The following is a 16,982-nucleotide window of genomic DNA, read 5'->3' as shown; positions in this document are numbered from 1 at the left end:
TCTAGTTCTGTGAAAAATGCCAGTGGTAGTTTGATAGGGATTGCACTGAATCTATAGATTGCTTTGGGTAGTAGAGTCATTTTCACAATGTTGATTCTTCCAATCCAAGAACATGGTATATCTCTCCATCTATTTGTATTATCTTTAACTTCATAATTCTTTTTAAAAATTGATGTGGGGCTTCCCTGGTGGCACAGTGGTTGACAGTCTGCCTGCCAATGCAGGGGACATGGGTTTGTGCCCCGGTCCAGGAAGATCCCACATGACTCAGAGCAGCTGGGCCCGTGAGCCATGGCCACTTGAGCCTGCACGTCTGGAGCCTGTGCTCCACAACGGGAGAGGCCACGACAGTGAGAGGCCCACGTACCGCAGGAAAAAAAAAAAAAAAAAATTGATGTGTATCATTCATACAGTAAATTGCACAAATCATAAATGTATAATTTTTTGAGTTTTTACATGTGTACACATAAGTGAAACTACTACCTAGATCAAGAAAGAATTTTCCACCACTCAGGAGGATACCTTATTGCTCTTCCCAGTTAAAATCCTCCCACCCCTACCAGAAATAGGCACTAATCTGGCTTCTTTTAATTGTTCAGGAACTTCATGAAATTGGATTCACAAGTAGGTATAATAAGTCCCCTACATATGAACAACTTCCTTCCTGAAACCACGTTCAAAGTCCAATTTATTCATAAGCCCAGCAAAGTTAACCTAGGTACCCAACTAACACAGTCCGCTATACAGTACTGTACTGTAATAGGTTTATAATACTTTTCACAAAAATAATACATAAAAAAATACAAAAAATAAAACATTTTAAATCTTACAGTACAGTACCTTGAAAAGTACAGTAGTGCAGTACAACAGCTGGCATACAGGGGGTGACATTGAGTGAACAGGTAAGAAGAGTTACTGACTGGAGGAGGGAGAAGAGGTGGGAGATGGTAGAGCTGAAGGATCATCAGCAATAAGAGACGGAGGGCAAGCTGCAATTTCACTCACGCCTGACGTTGATGGCACAGGTTCTGGTCCCTTGCTGAATTCATTCTATTTACCCTCTTGAAAAAATGATCCAGTGATGTCTGGGTAGTAGCTCTTTTTTTCTCTTCATAGATGACACGGGATTGCATTCTGAAGGGTTGCTGCAACCTTCGTGTACTGTTCTATGTTCTTGTCCTGTGCCTCAAAAACTAAGTGCCTCCTCAAATAAAGAAAATCCCCTTGCCATTTCCTGCGTTGTGAATCTCTTTGGTTCTTCAGTTACTTCTTCTTCTTGTCTCTCTTCGTCCTTTCTCTGGGCCTCCAATTCCTGGCGCTTCTTAGCAGTACAAGCTACATCATCACTGCTTTTACTCTTGCTTCTGGACATTCTGGGCTTGAAATAAAGATACCGTACCACTGTACTCTATACAGTACTGTATAGTAAAGTACACAAAAGCACAACCACTTGTAAACAATGCACACATGTGACAGTGTACACCAGACATGTGAACTAACTTATGTGATCGGACATGCGAACAGACATTTGCATCTTTGAAAGCTTGCAACTTGAAGGTTCATAAGTAGGGGACCTACTGTACTCTGTTGCGTCTGGCCTCTTTTGTTCAACATGATATCTTTTGAGATTCACCCATCTTGCTACACGTATCAGTATTTTTTTTTTTTGGCATAGCATTCCGTTATATGCATATACCACAATTTATTTTTAAATTCTCCTGTTGATAGACATGAGGGTTATTCCTAGTTTTTGGCTATTATGACTAAAGCTGCTATAAACATGAGTTTTTGTGGAGCTATGCACTCATGTCTTTCAGTATATATTCAGAAGTGGAACTGCTTGGTCCCATGCTTTAGTAGTAAGTCCTGTTTAGCTTTAATAGATACTACTGAACATTTTTCGAAAGTGTTTGAACCAATTTCCACTCCCATCAGTATGAGAGTTCCAGTTGCCAACAGTTGTCCAGTCTTTTGTTTTTAGCTATTCTTGAGGGTAGTATTTTTAAGAATTAAGATTAATTAGAACTATACAATTATATTTCTCAATGTTTATAATCTTAATTATATATTTACCAGCTTCATATATTCCTCATGTTCCCTTTTGGCAAACAGAAAGAACCCTTGTTTTCCTCAAATGTTATCTGAAGTTTCAAAGTGAAAATTACAGCAATGGTAGCTATTGAAATGTATTCTCAATTTACATATGCTTCCCCATTATGATATACATCAGCTCTCCACTACTAAACTTTACTATAATACTATAATAAATGTTTGCTCATTCAGAGAGCACATAACATTCTTTTTGATGCCACAGTAATTATTATGATTATCAATTATCATTGTATAATATGGCAGGGGAAAAACTGATTATGTGAGTCTTTTTGCCTGATTAGGTCCTCTAAAAGTAACTGGAATTTCTAGGTAAACATTAAATACCTTCTTACAGTAATAATATAGTATGGCGTTTTTAAGAGCATAGTCCAAGATTCACACAGCTCAGTTGCAATCCTGGCTCTGCTAGGATGCTGAATAAGAAAGTTTTCTGTGTCTGTTTCCTAACTTAAAAAATGGAATCGGTAATAATACCTGGCTATAACAAGGACAAGTTACTTAACCTGGCTGTGCTTCAGTGTTCTCAGCTGTAAAATGGGGATAACAGGATTATTGTGAGTACCACATTGTTCATTGTTAATATACATATATATATGTAAAACGCTTTGAATGGTGCCTGGAACTTAATAAATGCTATATAAATATTAGGTACTTATTTTATTTATTTTTTTTTGCGGTATGCGGGCCTCTCACTGTTGTGGCCTCTCCCGTTGCGGAGCACAGGCTCCGGACGCGCAAACTCCGCAGCACGTGGGATCTTCCTGGACCGGGGCACGAACCCGCGTCCCCTGCATCGGCAGGCGGACTCTCAACCACTGCGCCACCAGGGAAGCACAGTACTTATTATTAATGTAGGGGAATTAATTAGGTTGAAGGGTTGTAAAGGACCGTGTAGTCCCAAACAGCGATCAGTGTATTTCTCAATCCCAGATACAGCCCCGAATTTTTGAACTCTCTCCCACTTCCTCCTCTCCCTTTCTTATTGAAAACAGCGAAGTCAGAAGAATCAGGACCAGACCTGGCTCTCGACTACTTTCCTTAATAAAGGCTACTTTAGAGAGCTGTCGTGACGGTGAAAATCGGCCTGCTTCAGGAAAAGTATATTGTTAACTATAAAGGACTATGATAATGCCGTTAGATTTATCCTCTACATTGCTTTTGCAATTCAGAAGTGCACTTTCTCCACTCCAGCCACTTTTCCGCAACACTCCCTCAGCTTTCCCTCCCTCTTCCCCGACCCCGAAGCGTCTTCTTCTTTATAAGTGCCTCTTCCTTTCTGTGAGAAGAGTTCCCTGCCACCAGAAAGCCCGAAGGCGAGGCTAAAGATGGCGGGCAGTCAATTACGACCCCTGAGATAGCCTCCCGATACCGAGCTGGGTTTAGGGGTAGTCGCACGGGAAAAGCGGCATCCTCTAGGTTTTGAACACCTCCGCTCCACCTTGCGCCCTCTCTGTGCGCCCACCCCGTCCGAGCCCCAAAGCACGCCGGGAATTGTAGTTTCCGAAGGCCCGCTTCAGTTAGCGCATGCGTTCCGAGGCCTTGCCCACAGACACGGTCCCGGATGAGGAAGCGGCTAGTGATGCCACGCGTTCTGCGAGCGGTTGGCGGGGTCTTCTGGGAACTGTAGTCGTTGAAAGCAGGCGCCGTCAGTAAGGGGACGTAGCTTTCTTTCCTCCGGCTTCGCTACTGCAGTTGGTTCCTGGCGGCAGCCGCCGGGTCAGTCTGCAGTTCTCCCGTCACGGCGCTCCACCTGAGTCCGAGGAGGCCCTTTCCTCCTCCCCGGTTCTCCTTCTTCGGCGCTGGATGCTCCTTCACTCGCGGTCCATTTCTCTGCCTAGTTCTCTCCCTCTTCGATCCATCTCCAAAGCCCGGGCTCAGCGGGGACTCGTCCTCTGGGAGAGACAGGGCCGCGACCTTTTCAAACCCAGTCCCCACCCCGCGGAGGCCGTCCTCATTCCGCCTCTCACACCGGCTTCCCCCGCTGTCCTTTTTCCCCGCCTTGGTACCACCGTGCTCACGCTCCTTCCACTCTTTTTTTTTTTTTCCTCTGCAGGGATGGAAGCTTCCTGGCGCCAGGTGGCCAGCGGCCGAGGCCGAGCCCGAGGACGGGCCACTGCGGCCCCCTCCTCAGGAAATGGAGTCCATCTTCGCGGCGCCGGGGGAGGGCGAGAGAAGGGGTCGGTGGGCGCTGCTGGCCTTGGCCCCATTCCCGGTGGAGCTGCAACCCCTGCGGCTGCAGGTAGCTCAGCCCGGCGCAGCCCCGCGGGATCTGAAGCGCTGCAGACTTCCTTGGCCAGTGGTGAGAATGGCTCCCGTCCTCGGGCTCACCTGGATGCCTACCTACTAAAGCACTTGCTAGTCAGAACTGCCTTCGCACCCATTTCTTTCCTTCTCCTTCGGGAGTTTATTATTGGCCTCACTTCTCAAACCTTTCAGGCAGCTACTCATTCTAGGCCGATTCCCATCACACCTCTTTCATCATTACTTTAATTGATATTAGTCAGTGTTACTTCTCTGTCCAATGTTCTTCCCTTCACTCTTTTTTGCCTACTGAATCCCCCCAGTTGCAGACAGTGGCCCGGGGGGGCTGATTTAGCCTATAGTTTGGTTTGGTTAACACAATGCATTAAATCTGAATTGGTTGCCAGCAGTTTTTTGGTTTTTCTTTTTAAAATCTCATAAAAATCTGGTTAACAACTTTTCTTGTAAGATAAGGTATTGTGGCATTGGTACTTTTGTGCGTGGCAACAGTTGGCTGGACTGAGGCGCAGAAATCTTATTTAGATTGGGTTTAGGCTTTCCACTTGACATTGTGTTTCCTACTTCTGGGGCCAGTTGTCATTTTCCATTTTTATTTGATTGCCTTAGTTTAGTAACTTTAATATCTATGTTCTGTAAACACTTGAGCTTGTGGTACTTTTTTCAACTGCGGTTCCTAGTTACAAATTTCATGTCCTTTCTGGGATGTATCTGGTGTGGCCTTCTCCAGCTTTCAATAATCCTTCATCCAAGGCAGTGTTTTAGTGGAGCCTGGGAGCACACACGCAATTCTAAGTTGTCCATACTAATGAAAGAATTCAGGGGGCTAAGAGAATAATCCCTAAAATCATTTTATTGTTGTATTTGGAATGTATTTTTCAAAATATTTTTTGCGGGGAGGAGCAAATTGAGCTCCTGAATGTCTCCTAAGCTAATTTTAAAGATAAGTGGTATTCTCTTGGTTACTGAGTTTATGATAGTGGTGGTGGTGAGGTGTGCGAGAGGGAGAACTGTGAACAGTTTTGGTAAGCTTTTGTGAATTTTGTGGATAGTAGAAAAGCAAGCATCCTTTAACTGGATAATTGAGATTTGACCGTAAGAAATAATATACGGTAAGGTTGCTTTGTCAGCTTTCTTTGAGATGATCTTATGTAGGTCCATTGATCAGGTTATGAATGTTTTTATTATATCTGTCTAATTCAGCGTTTTAAAAAATGTCTTTTAATTGCTCATTTCTCATAATGACATTTATCATCTTATTGTACATAACGTTTTGAGTCATATATCTTATAGCAATTACTTTTCTCCAAGTACTCAAAGATTCCTATACATTTTCCTCCAGTTTTACATGAAACACTGAGTAGTCCCCAGCCAAGCTGGCTGCAGTAAGAGAAGGAAAACATTTCACGAGGAAAATAAAAGATAAAACATCATTAAGGACAAATACACCACCTAAAATAAGAAAGTTTGTATTAGTAGTGGCTCATCGGTTTCAAGCGTAAAGTGGCACTAATATGGGCACTAATGAATTAAGATCAGTTCAGTATGTTGTGGCTCCTTTCTTGAGCTATGGTTGCTGTCCAGAAGAGTTTATTAACACTTAATGCTTGCAGAGAATTTTCATGGTCCTTGCTCTTGAGGAGTTTGAAGTCTCATTGGGAAAGTGCTGTGAAGTAATCTAATTCTTTTTGTGTTATTATTTAAGCAAGTAACAAGTAAGAAGTACAGACAGTGCTAAACAGAATAGCAGAAGAACTAATCCAAAACTTACTTAACATTTCTTTTTGGAATGAAGTTGTTGTAAGAAGCATATTTTCCATGTTAGCAATATTTTGTGTGGGATTAATGTTAAATAAATACGTTTTGTGACCACATCTTAATAAGGACACAAAGTCCTTGAGCTTTCTAAGAAGCAGATTGTAAACATAGTGGGTAGACAGTGAATACTGTTTGTGCAAGGTCTTTGGTGGGCCAAGACAGGCTGGGTTATAGTGTGCAAGAGGATGGTTTGAGAAAGCGCCTGCCTCTGCTGATTCTGATGTGCTCCCAGTGGGTATGTTTCCCATGTTTTAAAAATCACTGTGTACCATTCAATTTTTAAACATCTCACTTTAATTTTGTTAATATCCTGTTTTGAGGTTGATCACCAGTTTTTTGATACTTTATCATAGCTTTATAATTTTAAAAATTGATTTGTTAGTCATTCGAGAACAATTAGTTGGCATTTAGCAGAATATTTAACAAAAGTGAAAGTTTGTATTGTGGTATTCTCTTTACTCGTGTGACAAGAAATTTGAAAATACTTTTTTCATGGATGATAGTGAAATAGAATGCGCCAAAGGTGACTTTAAAATCTGTATTTTAATAATGTATTGGTATATCATGCCTTGCTTTTTGAGAGATTGTTTTGCAGAAATGAAACTCATTTTTTTTTTCTTTTAAGCAGAGCTGATGTCTCAAAAGAAATTTGAGGAAATCAAGAAGGCTAATCAAGCTGCAGCCAAAAAACTTGTTGAAGAACACCTTAACTCTTCATCTGAGGAAGAAGGAGATGAGGATTTTGAAGGAAAAAGAGGAAAAATAGTTGCTAATACATTTATAACTTACACTACTCAGACAGGTACTGTATTATGATCTTTTCAATTTTGACATTTTTACATCAATGAAAATACATTCCTGACTTTTTCTGACACCTTTACTCTATGTGGAATAGGTTTTGCATCTTAAGAATGAGCATTTTTGTGTTGTAGAGTTGAATTTTTGTACCTTTTACTATTTGAGTTATACGTTGTATAACGCTAATCTTTCTATAAAGCAAATAGGATGGCAGTGTCTCTTACAGCCTTAGAAGTTCTCTTTTGTGTTTAATTGGCATTTCATTAGAATGCTGGGAGGGGGATGCCAAAGGTCCCTGTGCAATGAGTGGGGTCAGGTTGTTCCTAATGATGATTTGATTGCACTTGAGGACTTTGAATACTCCTTTAAATCTATCCTTCATTATTCTCTTTGTCATCATGTTAAATGTATCTTGAAGTCAGTTTCATTTCTTGACTTAATTCCTTTATTTTATATCTTACAACTTCTGATTTTTATATGTAAAAAAAAATCTAAGTCTTCTCAGGTCTGAAGTGTTTAATCACATTATATGTTGTATATATCTGGGTTACTCTCAAAGCCACATTTGTTTGTGAGAGAGACGGCCAAAGTGATGTCGCTGTGAAGATTTGGGACTAAGTGTAGAAGTAGATTATTTTAAATGTAAGTCTCTTACACATTCCACATTTTATGCTTACAGTCATTATTAGAAACATTCTTGCATGCATTATCCGTATTAGTTGCCTGAGTATATTGATGGCATCATGAGCATAGGTACACATCATCCAAAAGGTTTCCAAGGAATTTACCATATCTGCTAAGGAATTAAGATTAGGAAGCTTGACTAAGAAGTCTGGTTGAGCCAGGGAAAAATTGATAAAGAGGAACCTTAAGGTTAGGAGGTTTCTTGCTTTTAGAACTTAATAGAAAGTCACCTCAGGTATCCTGCTTCAAGAAGACCTCACTGAAGCCACTCTAGATACAGATTTTATTTTTAAATAGGAAATTCAGTGATATAACTCAGTATTTCTGCCTAGTGTTTAGAAAACGTTTATCATTTGTAAGTTTTATTAATTTTTTGAAAAATTTATTTATTTATTATTGGCTGTGTTGGGTCTTCGTTGCTGCGTGCGGGCTTTCTCTGGTTGCAGTGAGCGGGGGCTACTCTTGTTGCGGTGCGCGGGCTTCTCATTGCGGTGGCTTCTCTTGTTGCAGAGCACGGGCCCTAGGTGCGAGGGCTTCAATAATTGTGGCACGTGGACTTCAGTAGTTGTGGCTCGCGGGCTCTAGAGCGCAGGCTCAGTAGTTGTGGCGCACGGGCTTAGTTGCTCTGCGGCATGTGGGATCTTCGTGTACCAGGGCTCGAACCCTCGTCCCCTGCATTGGCAGGCAGATTCTTAACCACTGCACCACCTGGGAAGTCCCACTTTTATTAATTTTAACGTGGCTTTCATCTTAAAGTGTTAAGGCAATTTTTCTTATACTGTATTATGTCAAATCCATAAATATTTTGATTTTCGTTCCTTTGTGTTCTGTACTTTGCCTCTACCAAAGTAAGGAAATCTGATCACTTAACTTTAGAATGATAAATGCCAGGGTCATGAGATGGTTCCCATCTCACATTAGTGAATTGAATACCAAAACTTTACCAGAGAAGTTCATTCTTTCTGTCTGAGCACAGCCTTTATACTTTTGCGATCTCTTAGATTTCAAACTTGAATGGTCAGCTTCCTGATGGGTATCGCTGTCTTGCTGGCCTATGGAAACACAAACATACGTTGAAAGATAACTTATTTCTTCTCTTGTTCTCTTTATCTCTATTAATACTACAATTTTCCCAGTCACCTACCTAAGCCAGAAATCTGGGAGCAGGGTTGGCATATACACGCATGAGTGTGTTTTATTCGCTACTACTCCTCCCCTCTGCCCGTCAGACAGCTCGTCTAACACAGCACTCTTTCCTTCTGAACATCGACTTTTCAAAGCAACACAATCTAATCGTCACCAAGTCCTGCTGAGTTTTACTTTCTAGATTTCTTAAATTCATCCCACCACTCCCCACATGCTATCGTCACCTTAATTCAGGCCCCTGCAGCTGTTTAATGTGTGGATTAAATCCATATAATAACTCTGTGAGGTAGATATTACTATTACTATTGTTAGTATTTTAAAGATGAGAAAACTGGGACAGACGCATTAACTTGCTCGAGGTCATTTTTTGCTTTATCTGCTGTTAACTGCCTCTTAACTTCAGGTACTTAATGTTTCCAGTCTTGGCCTCCCTCACACTCATTTTTCTTCAGTTGCCAGAGTGATCTTTTTATGCATGACTTCAAATGCCATGCTATCCGTCGTGACATCTTGGGCAGTATACTTTATTGTTGCAGCCAAATTTTAACACATTTTTCAAAGAAATCTTACATAAATTTTATAAGATTAGACTTTATTTTATTAAAGCCTGTTCATCTTGTTTTCATATTCTATTTTACATGTTAGCTGTTAAATTAGATGAAATTTTAAAATGTTATACATTTGTTAGAGCCAGCTGTGTCAGAAAGCAAAATAAGTACACAGAATATGATTATTAAGTCTGCCTTTAAGAATCTCTTCAAACTTCGATATTTGTTTAAAATAAAGCAATTGTCTTTAATAAGTTTATAATATTTTATAGTTGGGGAGTAATTTTATGTATATTTTGTATAATATAAATTATACTTGCATTTATATTATGGTAGAGCAAGTTTTTGTGAGTGTTGTGTTTACTTGGATGATCTTAGAAAGTAAAGAATTATCTAAGTGTCCTATTTATTTAATTTTTCTTTTTGGTAACTTAAATTTTGGTTTGTACCATTTTATTGCCATGGGAAGTTCTGTACTTAACGATAGTTTATGCTATTAGTGTACTTTTCTTGGAGACTCGGTTAACCTCTATTGAACAATCTTTTTTGTACTAAAGGCCTGTAGGTTTATTTCTCTTACACTGAAGTGACTCAGATTATTGTCCTTTTGTTGTTGTGTGTGCTTTTGGGTAGCTTTTCTGCCTTTCATCGTGCTGTTATTTCTTGGACCTTCCTGTATTCAACCCTTGCTGTGGCATAGCATAGTCATCAAGAGGGCTCACTTTGGAGTCGTACTGAAGTTACTTAAGTGTTCTGTGCCTCAGTTTTCTTATCTGTAAAATGAAAGTAAAAATAGCTTATTTAATCTTACTGAAATATGAATAGTACAGTGCCTAGCAAGTAAATGCTTAATAGTTGCTTAAAGGAAATACAGTCTAGTAATTTTTATCTAAGAAGTCATGCTTCCTTTTTTAGCAGAAATAGCATAATTTAATGAAACAAGGTTATTATACTGTATTGATCTCAGGATCTTTTCATTCAACAGATTTTTACTAAGAAATTGCTATGCGTCAGACACACACACACACATAGACTTTTACACACCTACACATTCATACGCATATGCTTATATTTAGGCTCAATGGCTTTGCTGAGGTTTGACTTTGCAGTTCCTTTCACTTTGCTTTTTGATATGCTTTCCCTTGTTACTTGACATCTTGCTGCTGTTGCCTGTGACTCTGCCCCCGCCAGATTTGTTAAGGACTGTAACAGCAGGTATACTCTGAGAGAAGGTCAAGGTAACTGTTTTTGAATCAAGTACATAAGATGTAATGCATGGACTTTGTGACCTCTTGGCAGTTCACTGGTTGCTTTTTTCTTAAACTTCTCATTTTTTCAGCTATATTTTGAGCAATTGGTATTACTAGACAGTTCTCACATAATGTGGTGCTGTTAGTAAGTTTGTGTTATTTTCAGATGTTGCTTAACCTGAAGTTTTCAATTTTTAAATTTCAAGATGGAGATGTTCGTGAGTTAGAGCGAACAAAACAGTATGTAAATGAAGCTTTTCAAGCAGGGGCTATGACATGCTTAATTTGTATTGCTTCAGTGAAGAGAAACCAAGCAGTAAGTTTTTCTCCTTATCTGAATTATTGTTATCTCCCCCAAATATCTTATTTTGCATTTATAATTTGTAACCATTTATTATTCTTTTTGCTTATTTTTGTTTAAGAATACTTCATTTGAGAATTCTCTTTATGAATTGATACTCAATTTTGGGGAATCTTTAATTAAAAGAAAAATAGCTCTAAATGAGCAATCAATATTTTTAGCACTATTAAAATAAATGAAGCAAATATTTTCAGTGTCAATGCATATGTCAATTTTTTTTTTTTTAAACATCTTTATTGGGGTATAATTGCTTTACAATGGTGTGTTAGTTTCTGTTTTATAACAAAGTGAATCAGCTATACATATACATATGTTCCCATATGTCTTCCCTCTTGCGTCTCCCTCCCTCCCACTCTCCCCATCCCACCCCTCCAGGCTGTCACAAAGCACCGAGCTAATATCCCTGTGCCTTGTGGCTGCTTCCCCCAGCTATCTACCTTACTACGTTTGTTAGTGTGTATATGTCCATGACTCTCTCTCGCCCTGTCAAAACTCACCCTTCCCCCTCCCCATATCCTCAAGTCTGTTCTCCAGTAGGTCTGCGTCTTTATTCCTGTCTTACCCCTAGGTTCTTCATGACATTTTTTTCCCTTAAATTCCATATATATGTGTTAGCATACGGTATTTGTCTTTTTCTTTCTGACTTACTTAACTCTGTATGACAGACTCTAGGTCTATCCATCTCATTACAAATAGCTCAATTTCATTTCTTTTTAAGGCTGAGTAATATTCCATTGTGTATATGTGCCACATCTTCTTTATCCATTCATCCAATGATGGGCGCTTAGGTTGTTTCCATCTCTGGACTATTGTAAATAGAGCTGCAATGAACATTTTGGTACATGACTCTTTTTGAATTTTGGTTTTCTCAGGGTATATGCCCAGTAGTGGGATTGCTGGGTCATGCATATGTCAATTTGATAAAGCATTTTTAGTATCAGTACTTTAGAGATTCCCATAAATACTGAAATATTAAGTAAACTATATTTCATTACTTTCAGCAGGTTTAAAATAACATAGATATGCTCCCTGCATTCAAGGAAGTAAAACCTAGCAATGACAATTACAGTTTATTAGTGAACTTCTCTTGTGTGGAAAGTGGCTAGGGTTAATGGGGACAGATGGATTCAGAGAAAACTCATGTACGTAGAGACGCTATGGCCTAATGGTGAAGTTATGTATATATACATTTAAAGGGCATTAATAAAGCAATTAAGGGCATGTGATGACTGAATATGATAGACTCACCATTTAGACCTCAGCTTAATCCACTGCTATTATAGCAGCGTTGCCTAGAGAAAGAAAGACAGGTCAGATGTGAAATGGATTGGTCGTGTAGAGTGAATAAGGAATTTAAAATATATTGGGAAGGATAGTGTAGCAGACGCAGGTGCCTTTGGTGCCCTGAGTCACATCTGGTTGTCTTACTCTGATTTCAGCTGCAGTGGAGGAATAGGCTCTCTGCATGCGGATGCAGTTTCACTGTAAACACTTGCTATGTGTGTGAATTTTTTTTTTCCAACCTCAGTGCTTTCTCCTTGAGAACTGACTCAGCCAGGAAATGGGTGTAGTGCAGAGCAGAGTTAATGTCCGTTGGGGCAGCATTCCACCATAGGGAGCTGGGGGATGACTGCCCTAGCCTCCTGTTTGTTAGTGGTTGGGGCTGGGGGTGTCCTAGGCATGTTTTACATGGTTTTTCAGAGCATCCCTAGCAGGACTGAACTTTGGCCCTTAGCGATAGTCAGCTCAGCAATATACAGTTTATTGGTATTTCCTCTTCCCTATCTTGGCCTTTTACTTATGCATCCCAGTTCTTTTCTTAGGCACTGCTTTGGGGGGAACTCAGTCTAAGAAGTTGGCTTTTTTTCAGTGCTCCTGCCGGCTTATGCAATATATTCCATGTCTGATTTTATTGAACAGCTGCAAAGTGTTATGAAAAGTGAACTGATTTTTGTCAGTTATAGCAAAGTATTGGCTGGTTAAAAAAAATTAATTTCTGTTATTCCTTAAGCTGTTAAATTTTGTATATGTGTGTTTGTTGTGTGTGTGTGTGTGTATATATATACACACACTGAAGTTTTTTGCTCACCTAATTTTTAGAATTTAGCATTAAGTGCTAGACTAATAGGTTTTATATAACTGTAGGGCAACATAGAGATTGTATGTACATATTTGTGTTTAAGGATTTTTTTGTGGTGTTATTTATAATTGGAAAAATCTTAAATTTCCAACAACCTGAACTTGGTTAAATTATGGTAAACAAGTCAACATGATATCTACTGTACAGCTATAAATATATTGTATGAACCTACTTGATAAGAGTAAATGCTTATACTGTCTTAAAAGAAAAGGCTATAAAGTTTTATATCAGTACAGTATGACCTCATTTTTTAAAAGTATGAAATATATACAAAAAAATTGGAGACTGCAGAACGTTAGCAGTAGTTGTTTCTAGCTGAATGAATCAGCATGATTAATACTATTTTTCTTTAAAGTGTTCTACGTGTACATTAGTTTTTATAAAGAACATTTCTTCTGTTATGCCGGAAGGAAAGTTTTTTCCTTAATCCTTATGTAGCTCTTGAAATAGTTTAGTGTGGTGCTTATTTTAAAGTATTGTGGAATTATCAAAGAAAAATCATTGCATACTTGTTAATTTCTGATACCTTTGTCTTAGGTTTGGAGTTGTTCAGGATGTTTCTGTATATTTCACATGCCCTGTATCCAGAAGTGGGCTAAAGACAGCCAGTTTCTGGTATCTTCTCCTTTGACGGATGATGATTTTGGAAAGAGAGATTATCCCTGGCCTTGGTAACTTTTTCTAATTTAGTTGGAATGTTTAGTTGTAAAATAAATGAAAATTGTAGCTCCTCAGTTGCTTTATTGGCAGTTTCAGTATCCATGCTTGGCCTTCAATTAGTCATTTGGTTTGTGAAGATATGAGACCTGCTAATGGCTCCCCCCGCCACCCCAGTTTATATAACTACTAGTTCCTTTTGCTAACTAATAAATAATTCAGACTCTGTTTTTCTCCTGCAAAACAACTCCTTAGTAATCCTTTTTAAAGAACTTTCATTTCTTTAGAACTAAAATCCATCAAAATTCTGGTACTTCTCTCTGGAGCTCCTTTTAGTATGTATTGGTATCACATTGTACAAGACTGTCCTCTAACATTTTGATCAATGGCTTCCGATTTTATCCTCAAAATCTCTCAAAACTGCAGGTGTAAAGCAATAGCCTCACATTCCTTCAGGACCACTATAATTTGCCTCCTCTGTTTCTTCATACAGAAAACAACACACTTAAGTAAATTGGTATCACTTTAAAGTCACGGTCTGTATCCTTAGCTGGGTTGTAAGTCACTTTCCTTCCTTCCAGCTTGAACTAATGATCCAAACTTTTACCATAATTTAGAAGATTTGCTAGGTAAAAAGAGTTAAATATTTTAAAATGCAGAAACGTCTTTTTATAAAGAAAACATCAAAAATTTCTCTATTCTTCTCTTTCATGTGACTCTCTTCTCAAGTTTCAATTTTCCAAAGACAGAAAGCCAGACTAGTGACGGAATTTTCTTTTACTATAAGTTACTACTAAAACATAACTTTTTTCTCTAATAATCTATATTAAACTTTTACATATACAAAATTACTTTTCCACTCCCACCTCCCATTTTCTTTAGCCTCTTCAATTTCTTTTCCTCTCTCAGTATGAATAATGTCTAAAATTTGTCTGAGCATTTACTCTGTATATTAACAGACATGGAAGGATCTTAATCAGCTCCCCACAGGAAACTTGGAATATGCTTCATATTATATTATTAAGAAACAAGAAGAGAATTTTAATTAATTCCAATTAATTTCATCTATTTAAAAAGATAACCATGGGTAGGCAGAGTTTCCCAAACTGTGTTTTCATTTTTTCTCTCTTCCTTTCTTTTTAATTTTAATGAAAACAAACAAACAAACAAGAAACTGCAGGTGTATATTATCCAATCTTATTAAATTTTCTATATTTATTATGTTAGTTTGGCTTCTAGGACTAAAACTGCTTTATTTTAATCTTGATAGGTAAAAATCTGCTTTAGCAGAGAATGTGCAACAGTATTTCAACTTTTCTTTGACCTAGGTACATTTGAAATATATATATTTTGTATTAGATGTTGAGAAGTACGAAATTCTTTGTTTATTTTCACACATTTTTCCCCGTAATTCTAGATTTTAAGTCATGTTTCTTGCTGCTGTATTACCTACCTATAACCGATGTCTCTCTTCTTCTTGCTATTACTAATACATTTTGCTTATTTGTAGACCACCCAACCAAACTTTTAAAACATTGAACTTTATAAAATTGGAATGAATATCTGAAGAATAAAGTTCAGGTTGTTAGTAGAAAGCTAATGTTGCTTCCTTTTGTAGCTGTATTTTAGATATGTGTTGTTTAATATGGTAGCAACTATCCACACATGGTTATTTAAATTCTTAAAAATTATGAAATGGAAAATTGTTTCTTCCTCAGTTGTACGCAATAGCCACATTTCAAGTGCTCACTAGCCATGTGTGGCTAATGGCCACTGTGTTAGACATGACAGGTATAGAACACTTCCATCATCTCAGGAAATTACTGGACAGAGCTCTCCTAGATGGTTGAAATTGATTTTAGTAAAATCTTGTTTCTTTCTCATATAAAGATGGAGCAGAGGTTACATTAACATAAAACTGATTGTGTATACTCTGTTATTAAGTATATTTATATTTCTGCCTCATGTCACTTTTATAATTGAAATTAACTTCAGTAATTTCATTCTTTGTAGTCCAAAATGTAGGTTTGAATACAAACGATCTGACACACCTAGTAGGTACTATTGCTATTGTGGCAAAGTGGAAGATCCACCTTTAGATCCGTGGCTTGTGCCTCATTCATGCGGCCAAGTATGTGAGAGAGATTTTAAACCTCCTTGTGGCCATAAGTGTTTACTCCTCTGCCATCCAGGTGAGTTATATATTATATTTCTAATTGTGAGTGGTTATTTCTTCTCATGTTGAAGTAAAAAAAATTGTGAGAGTTGAACTCAGAACTTAAGTTTACATAAGAAAATATTGGAAGGGATTGCCTTTTAAAGTATCAGTATGGAAAGCTTTAGAAATTACTGATAGGTGTAGGAACTGAAAATTTTTACTTTTAACTTCTGATTTTTTTTTTTCCCCCTTTCATTGGATTCTAGGTCCATGCCCTCCTTGTCCTAAGATGGTCACAACTACTTGTTATTGTAAGAAAGCAAAACCTATCCCTCGTCGGTGCAGTGCTAAGGAATGGTCCTGTCACCTGCCATGTGGACGGAAATTGCTTTGTGGACAACATAAATGTGAAAATCCTTGTCATGCAGGTAAAAGGTCATACCTGTTAGGTGTTCTGGCCTTAAGCAGAAGTCAAAGCAGTCTCTGTTGCTTTTATAATGTTCTAGGCTAATTTATCATTTTGATTTTAGGAAGTTGCCCACCCTGTCCAAGAGTTAGTAGGCAAAAGTGTGTCTGTGGCAAACAAGTAGCTGAAAGAAGTTGTGCAAGTCCACTGTGGCACTGTGATCAAGTAAGTGTATATGCATTTTGAGGAGTGGGTGTTAAAGTATACAGAAGCATAAACAATTAGAAATGCTAATGAGGTTTAGTTGGATAAAAGGAGAGGAAGAATAGCAACTCAGATGAATTATATTCATGTTTTAGGAAACTTTTTCAATTTAATATCATTTTAATTACCAGGGGAAATTTTTTTTCAAATTAACAGCTATTTGTTGAATTTTGGATTTAGTACGTATGTACTCTTTCCTCTTTTCCCTCTTCTTGAGTTAATCCAGTTGGCAGTAGTATTGATTCTGTAGATTGTCTTAGAATTGGCATGGTTTTAGTACCATTTGGAAATCTTTGGTGGATGACCATGTGAAACTGCATGTTCTTTTTCCTTTATTACATTTTAAAAATATACCCTGGCGCATAAGAAATGTGTATGTAT

General features: G+C 38.1%; 1 protein-coding gene across 9 annotated transcripts in view; it reads left to right on the top strand.

Annotated features, from left to right (window-relative positions):
- Positions 1–533: 533 nt before the first annotated feature.
- The window catches only part of NFXL1 (nuclear transcription factor, X-box binding like 1), a 56,701-nt gene continuing 40,252 nt past the window's right edge, over positions 534–16,982 (top strand). The window contains exons 1-8 of one of the 9 annotated variants that reach the window (XM_032633216.1): positions 534–538; positions 3,834–4,411; positions 6,815–6,991; positions 10,822–10,931; positions 13,654–13,787; positions 15,787–15,965; positions 16,198–16,359; positions 16,462–16,562. In XM_032633216.1, the coding sequence (XP_032489107.1) occupies positions 3,916–4,411; positions 6,815–6,991; positions 10,822–10,931; positions 13,654–13,787; positions 15,787–15,965; positions 16,198–16,359; positions 16,462–16,562 (1,359 nt within the window). In that variant the 5' untranslated portion in view covers positions 534–538; positions 3,834–3,915. Of the gene's footprint in view, positions 539–3,653; positions 4,412–6,814; positions 6,992–10,821; positions 10,932–13,653; positions 13,788–15,786; positions 15,966–16,197; positions 16,360–16,461; positions 16,563–16,982 lie in introns of those variants that run through there. The other 8 variants (XM_032633220.1, XM_032633222.1, XM_032633221.1 and 5 more) reach the window with 8 other exon arrangements.

Source organism: Phocoena sinus, chromosome 5 (genome assembly GCF_008692025.1).
Source record: "Phocoena sinus isolate mPhoSin1 chromosome 5, mPhoSin1.pri, whole genome shotgun sequence".
NCBI classification, from domain to species: Eukaryota; Metazoa; Chordata; class Mammalia; order Artiodactyla; family Phocoenidae; genus Phocoena; species Phocoena sinus.
This window is presented reverse-complemented; position numbering and strand designations above follow the sequence as displayed.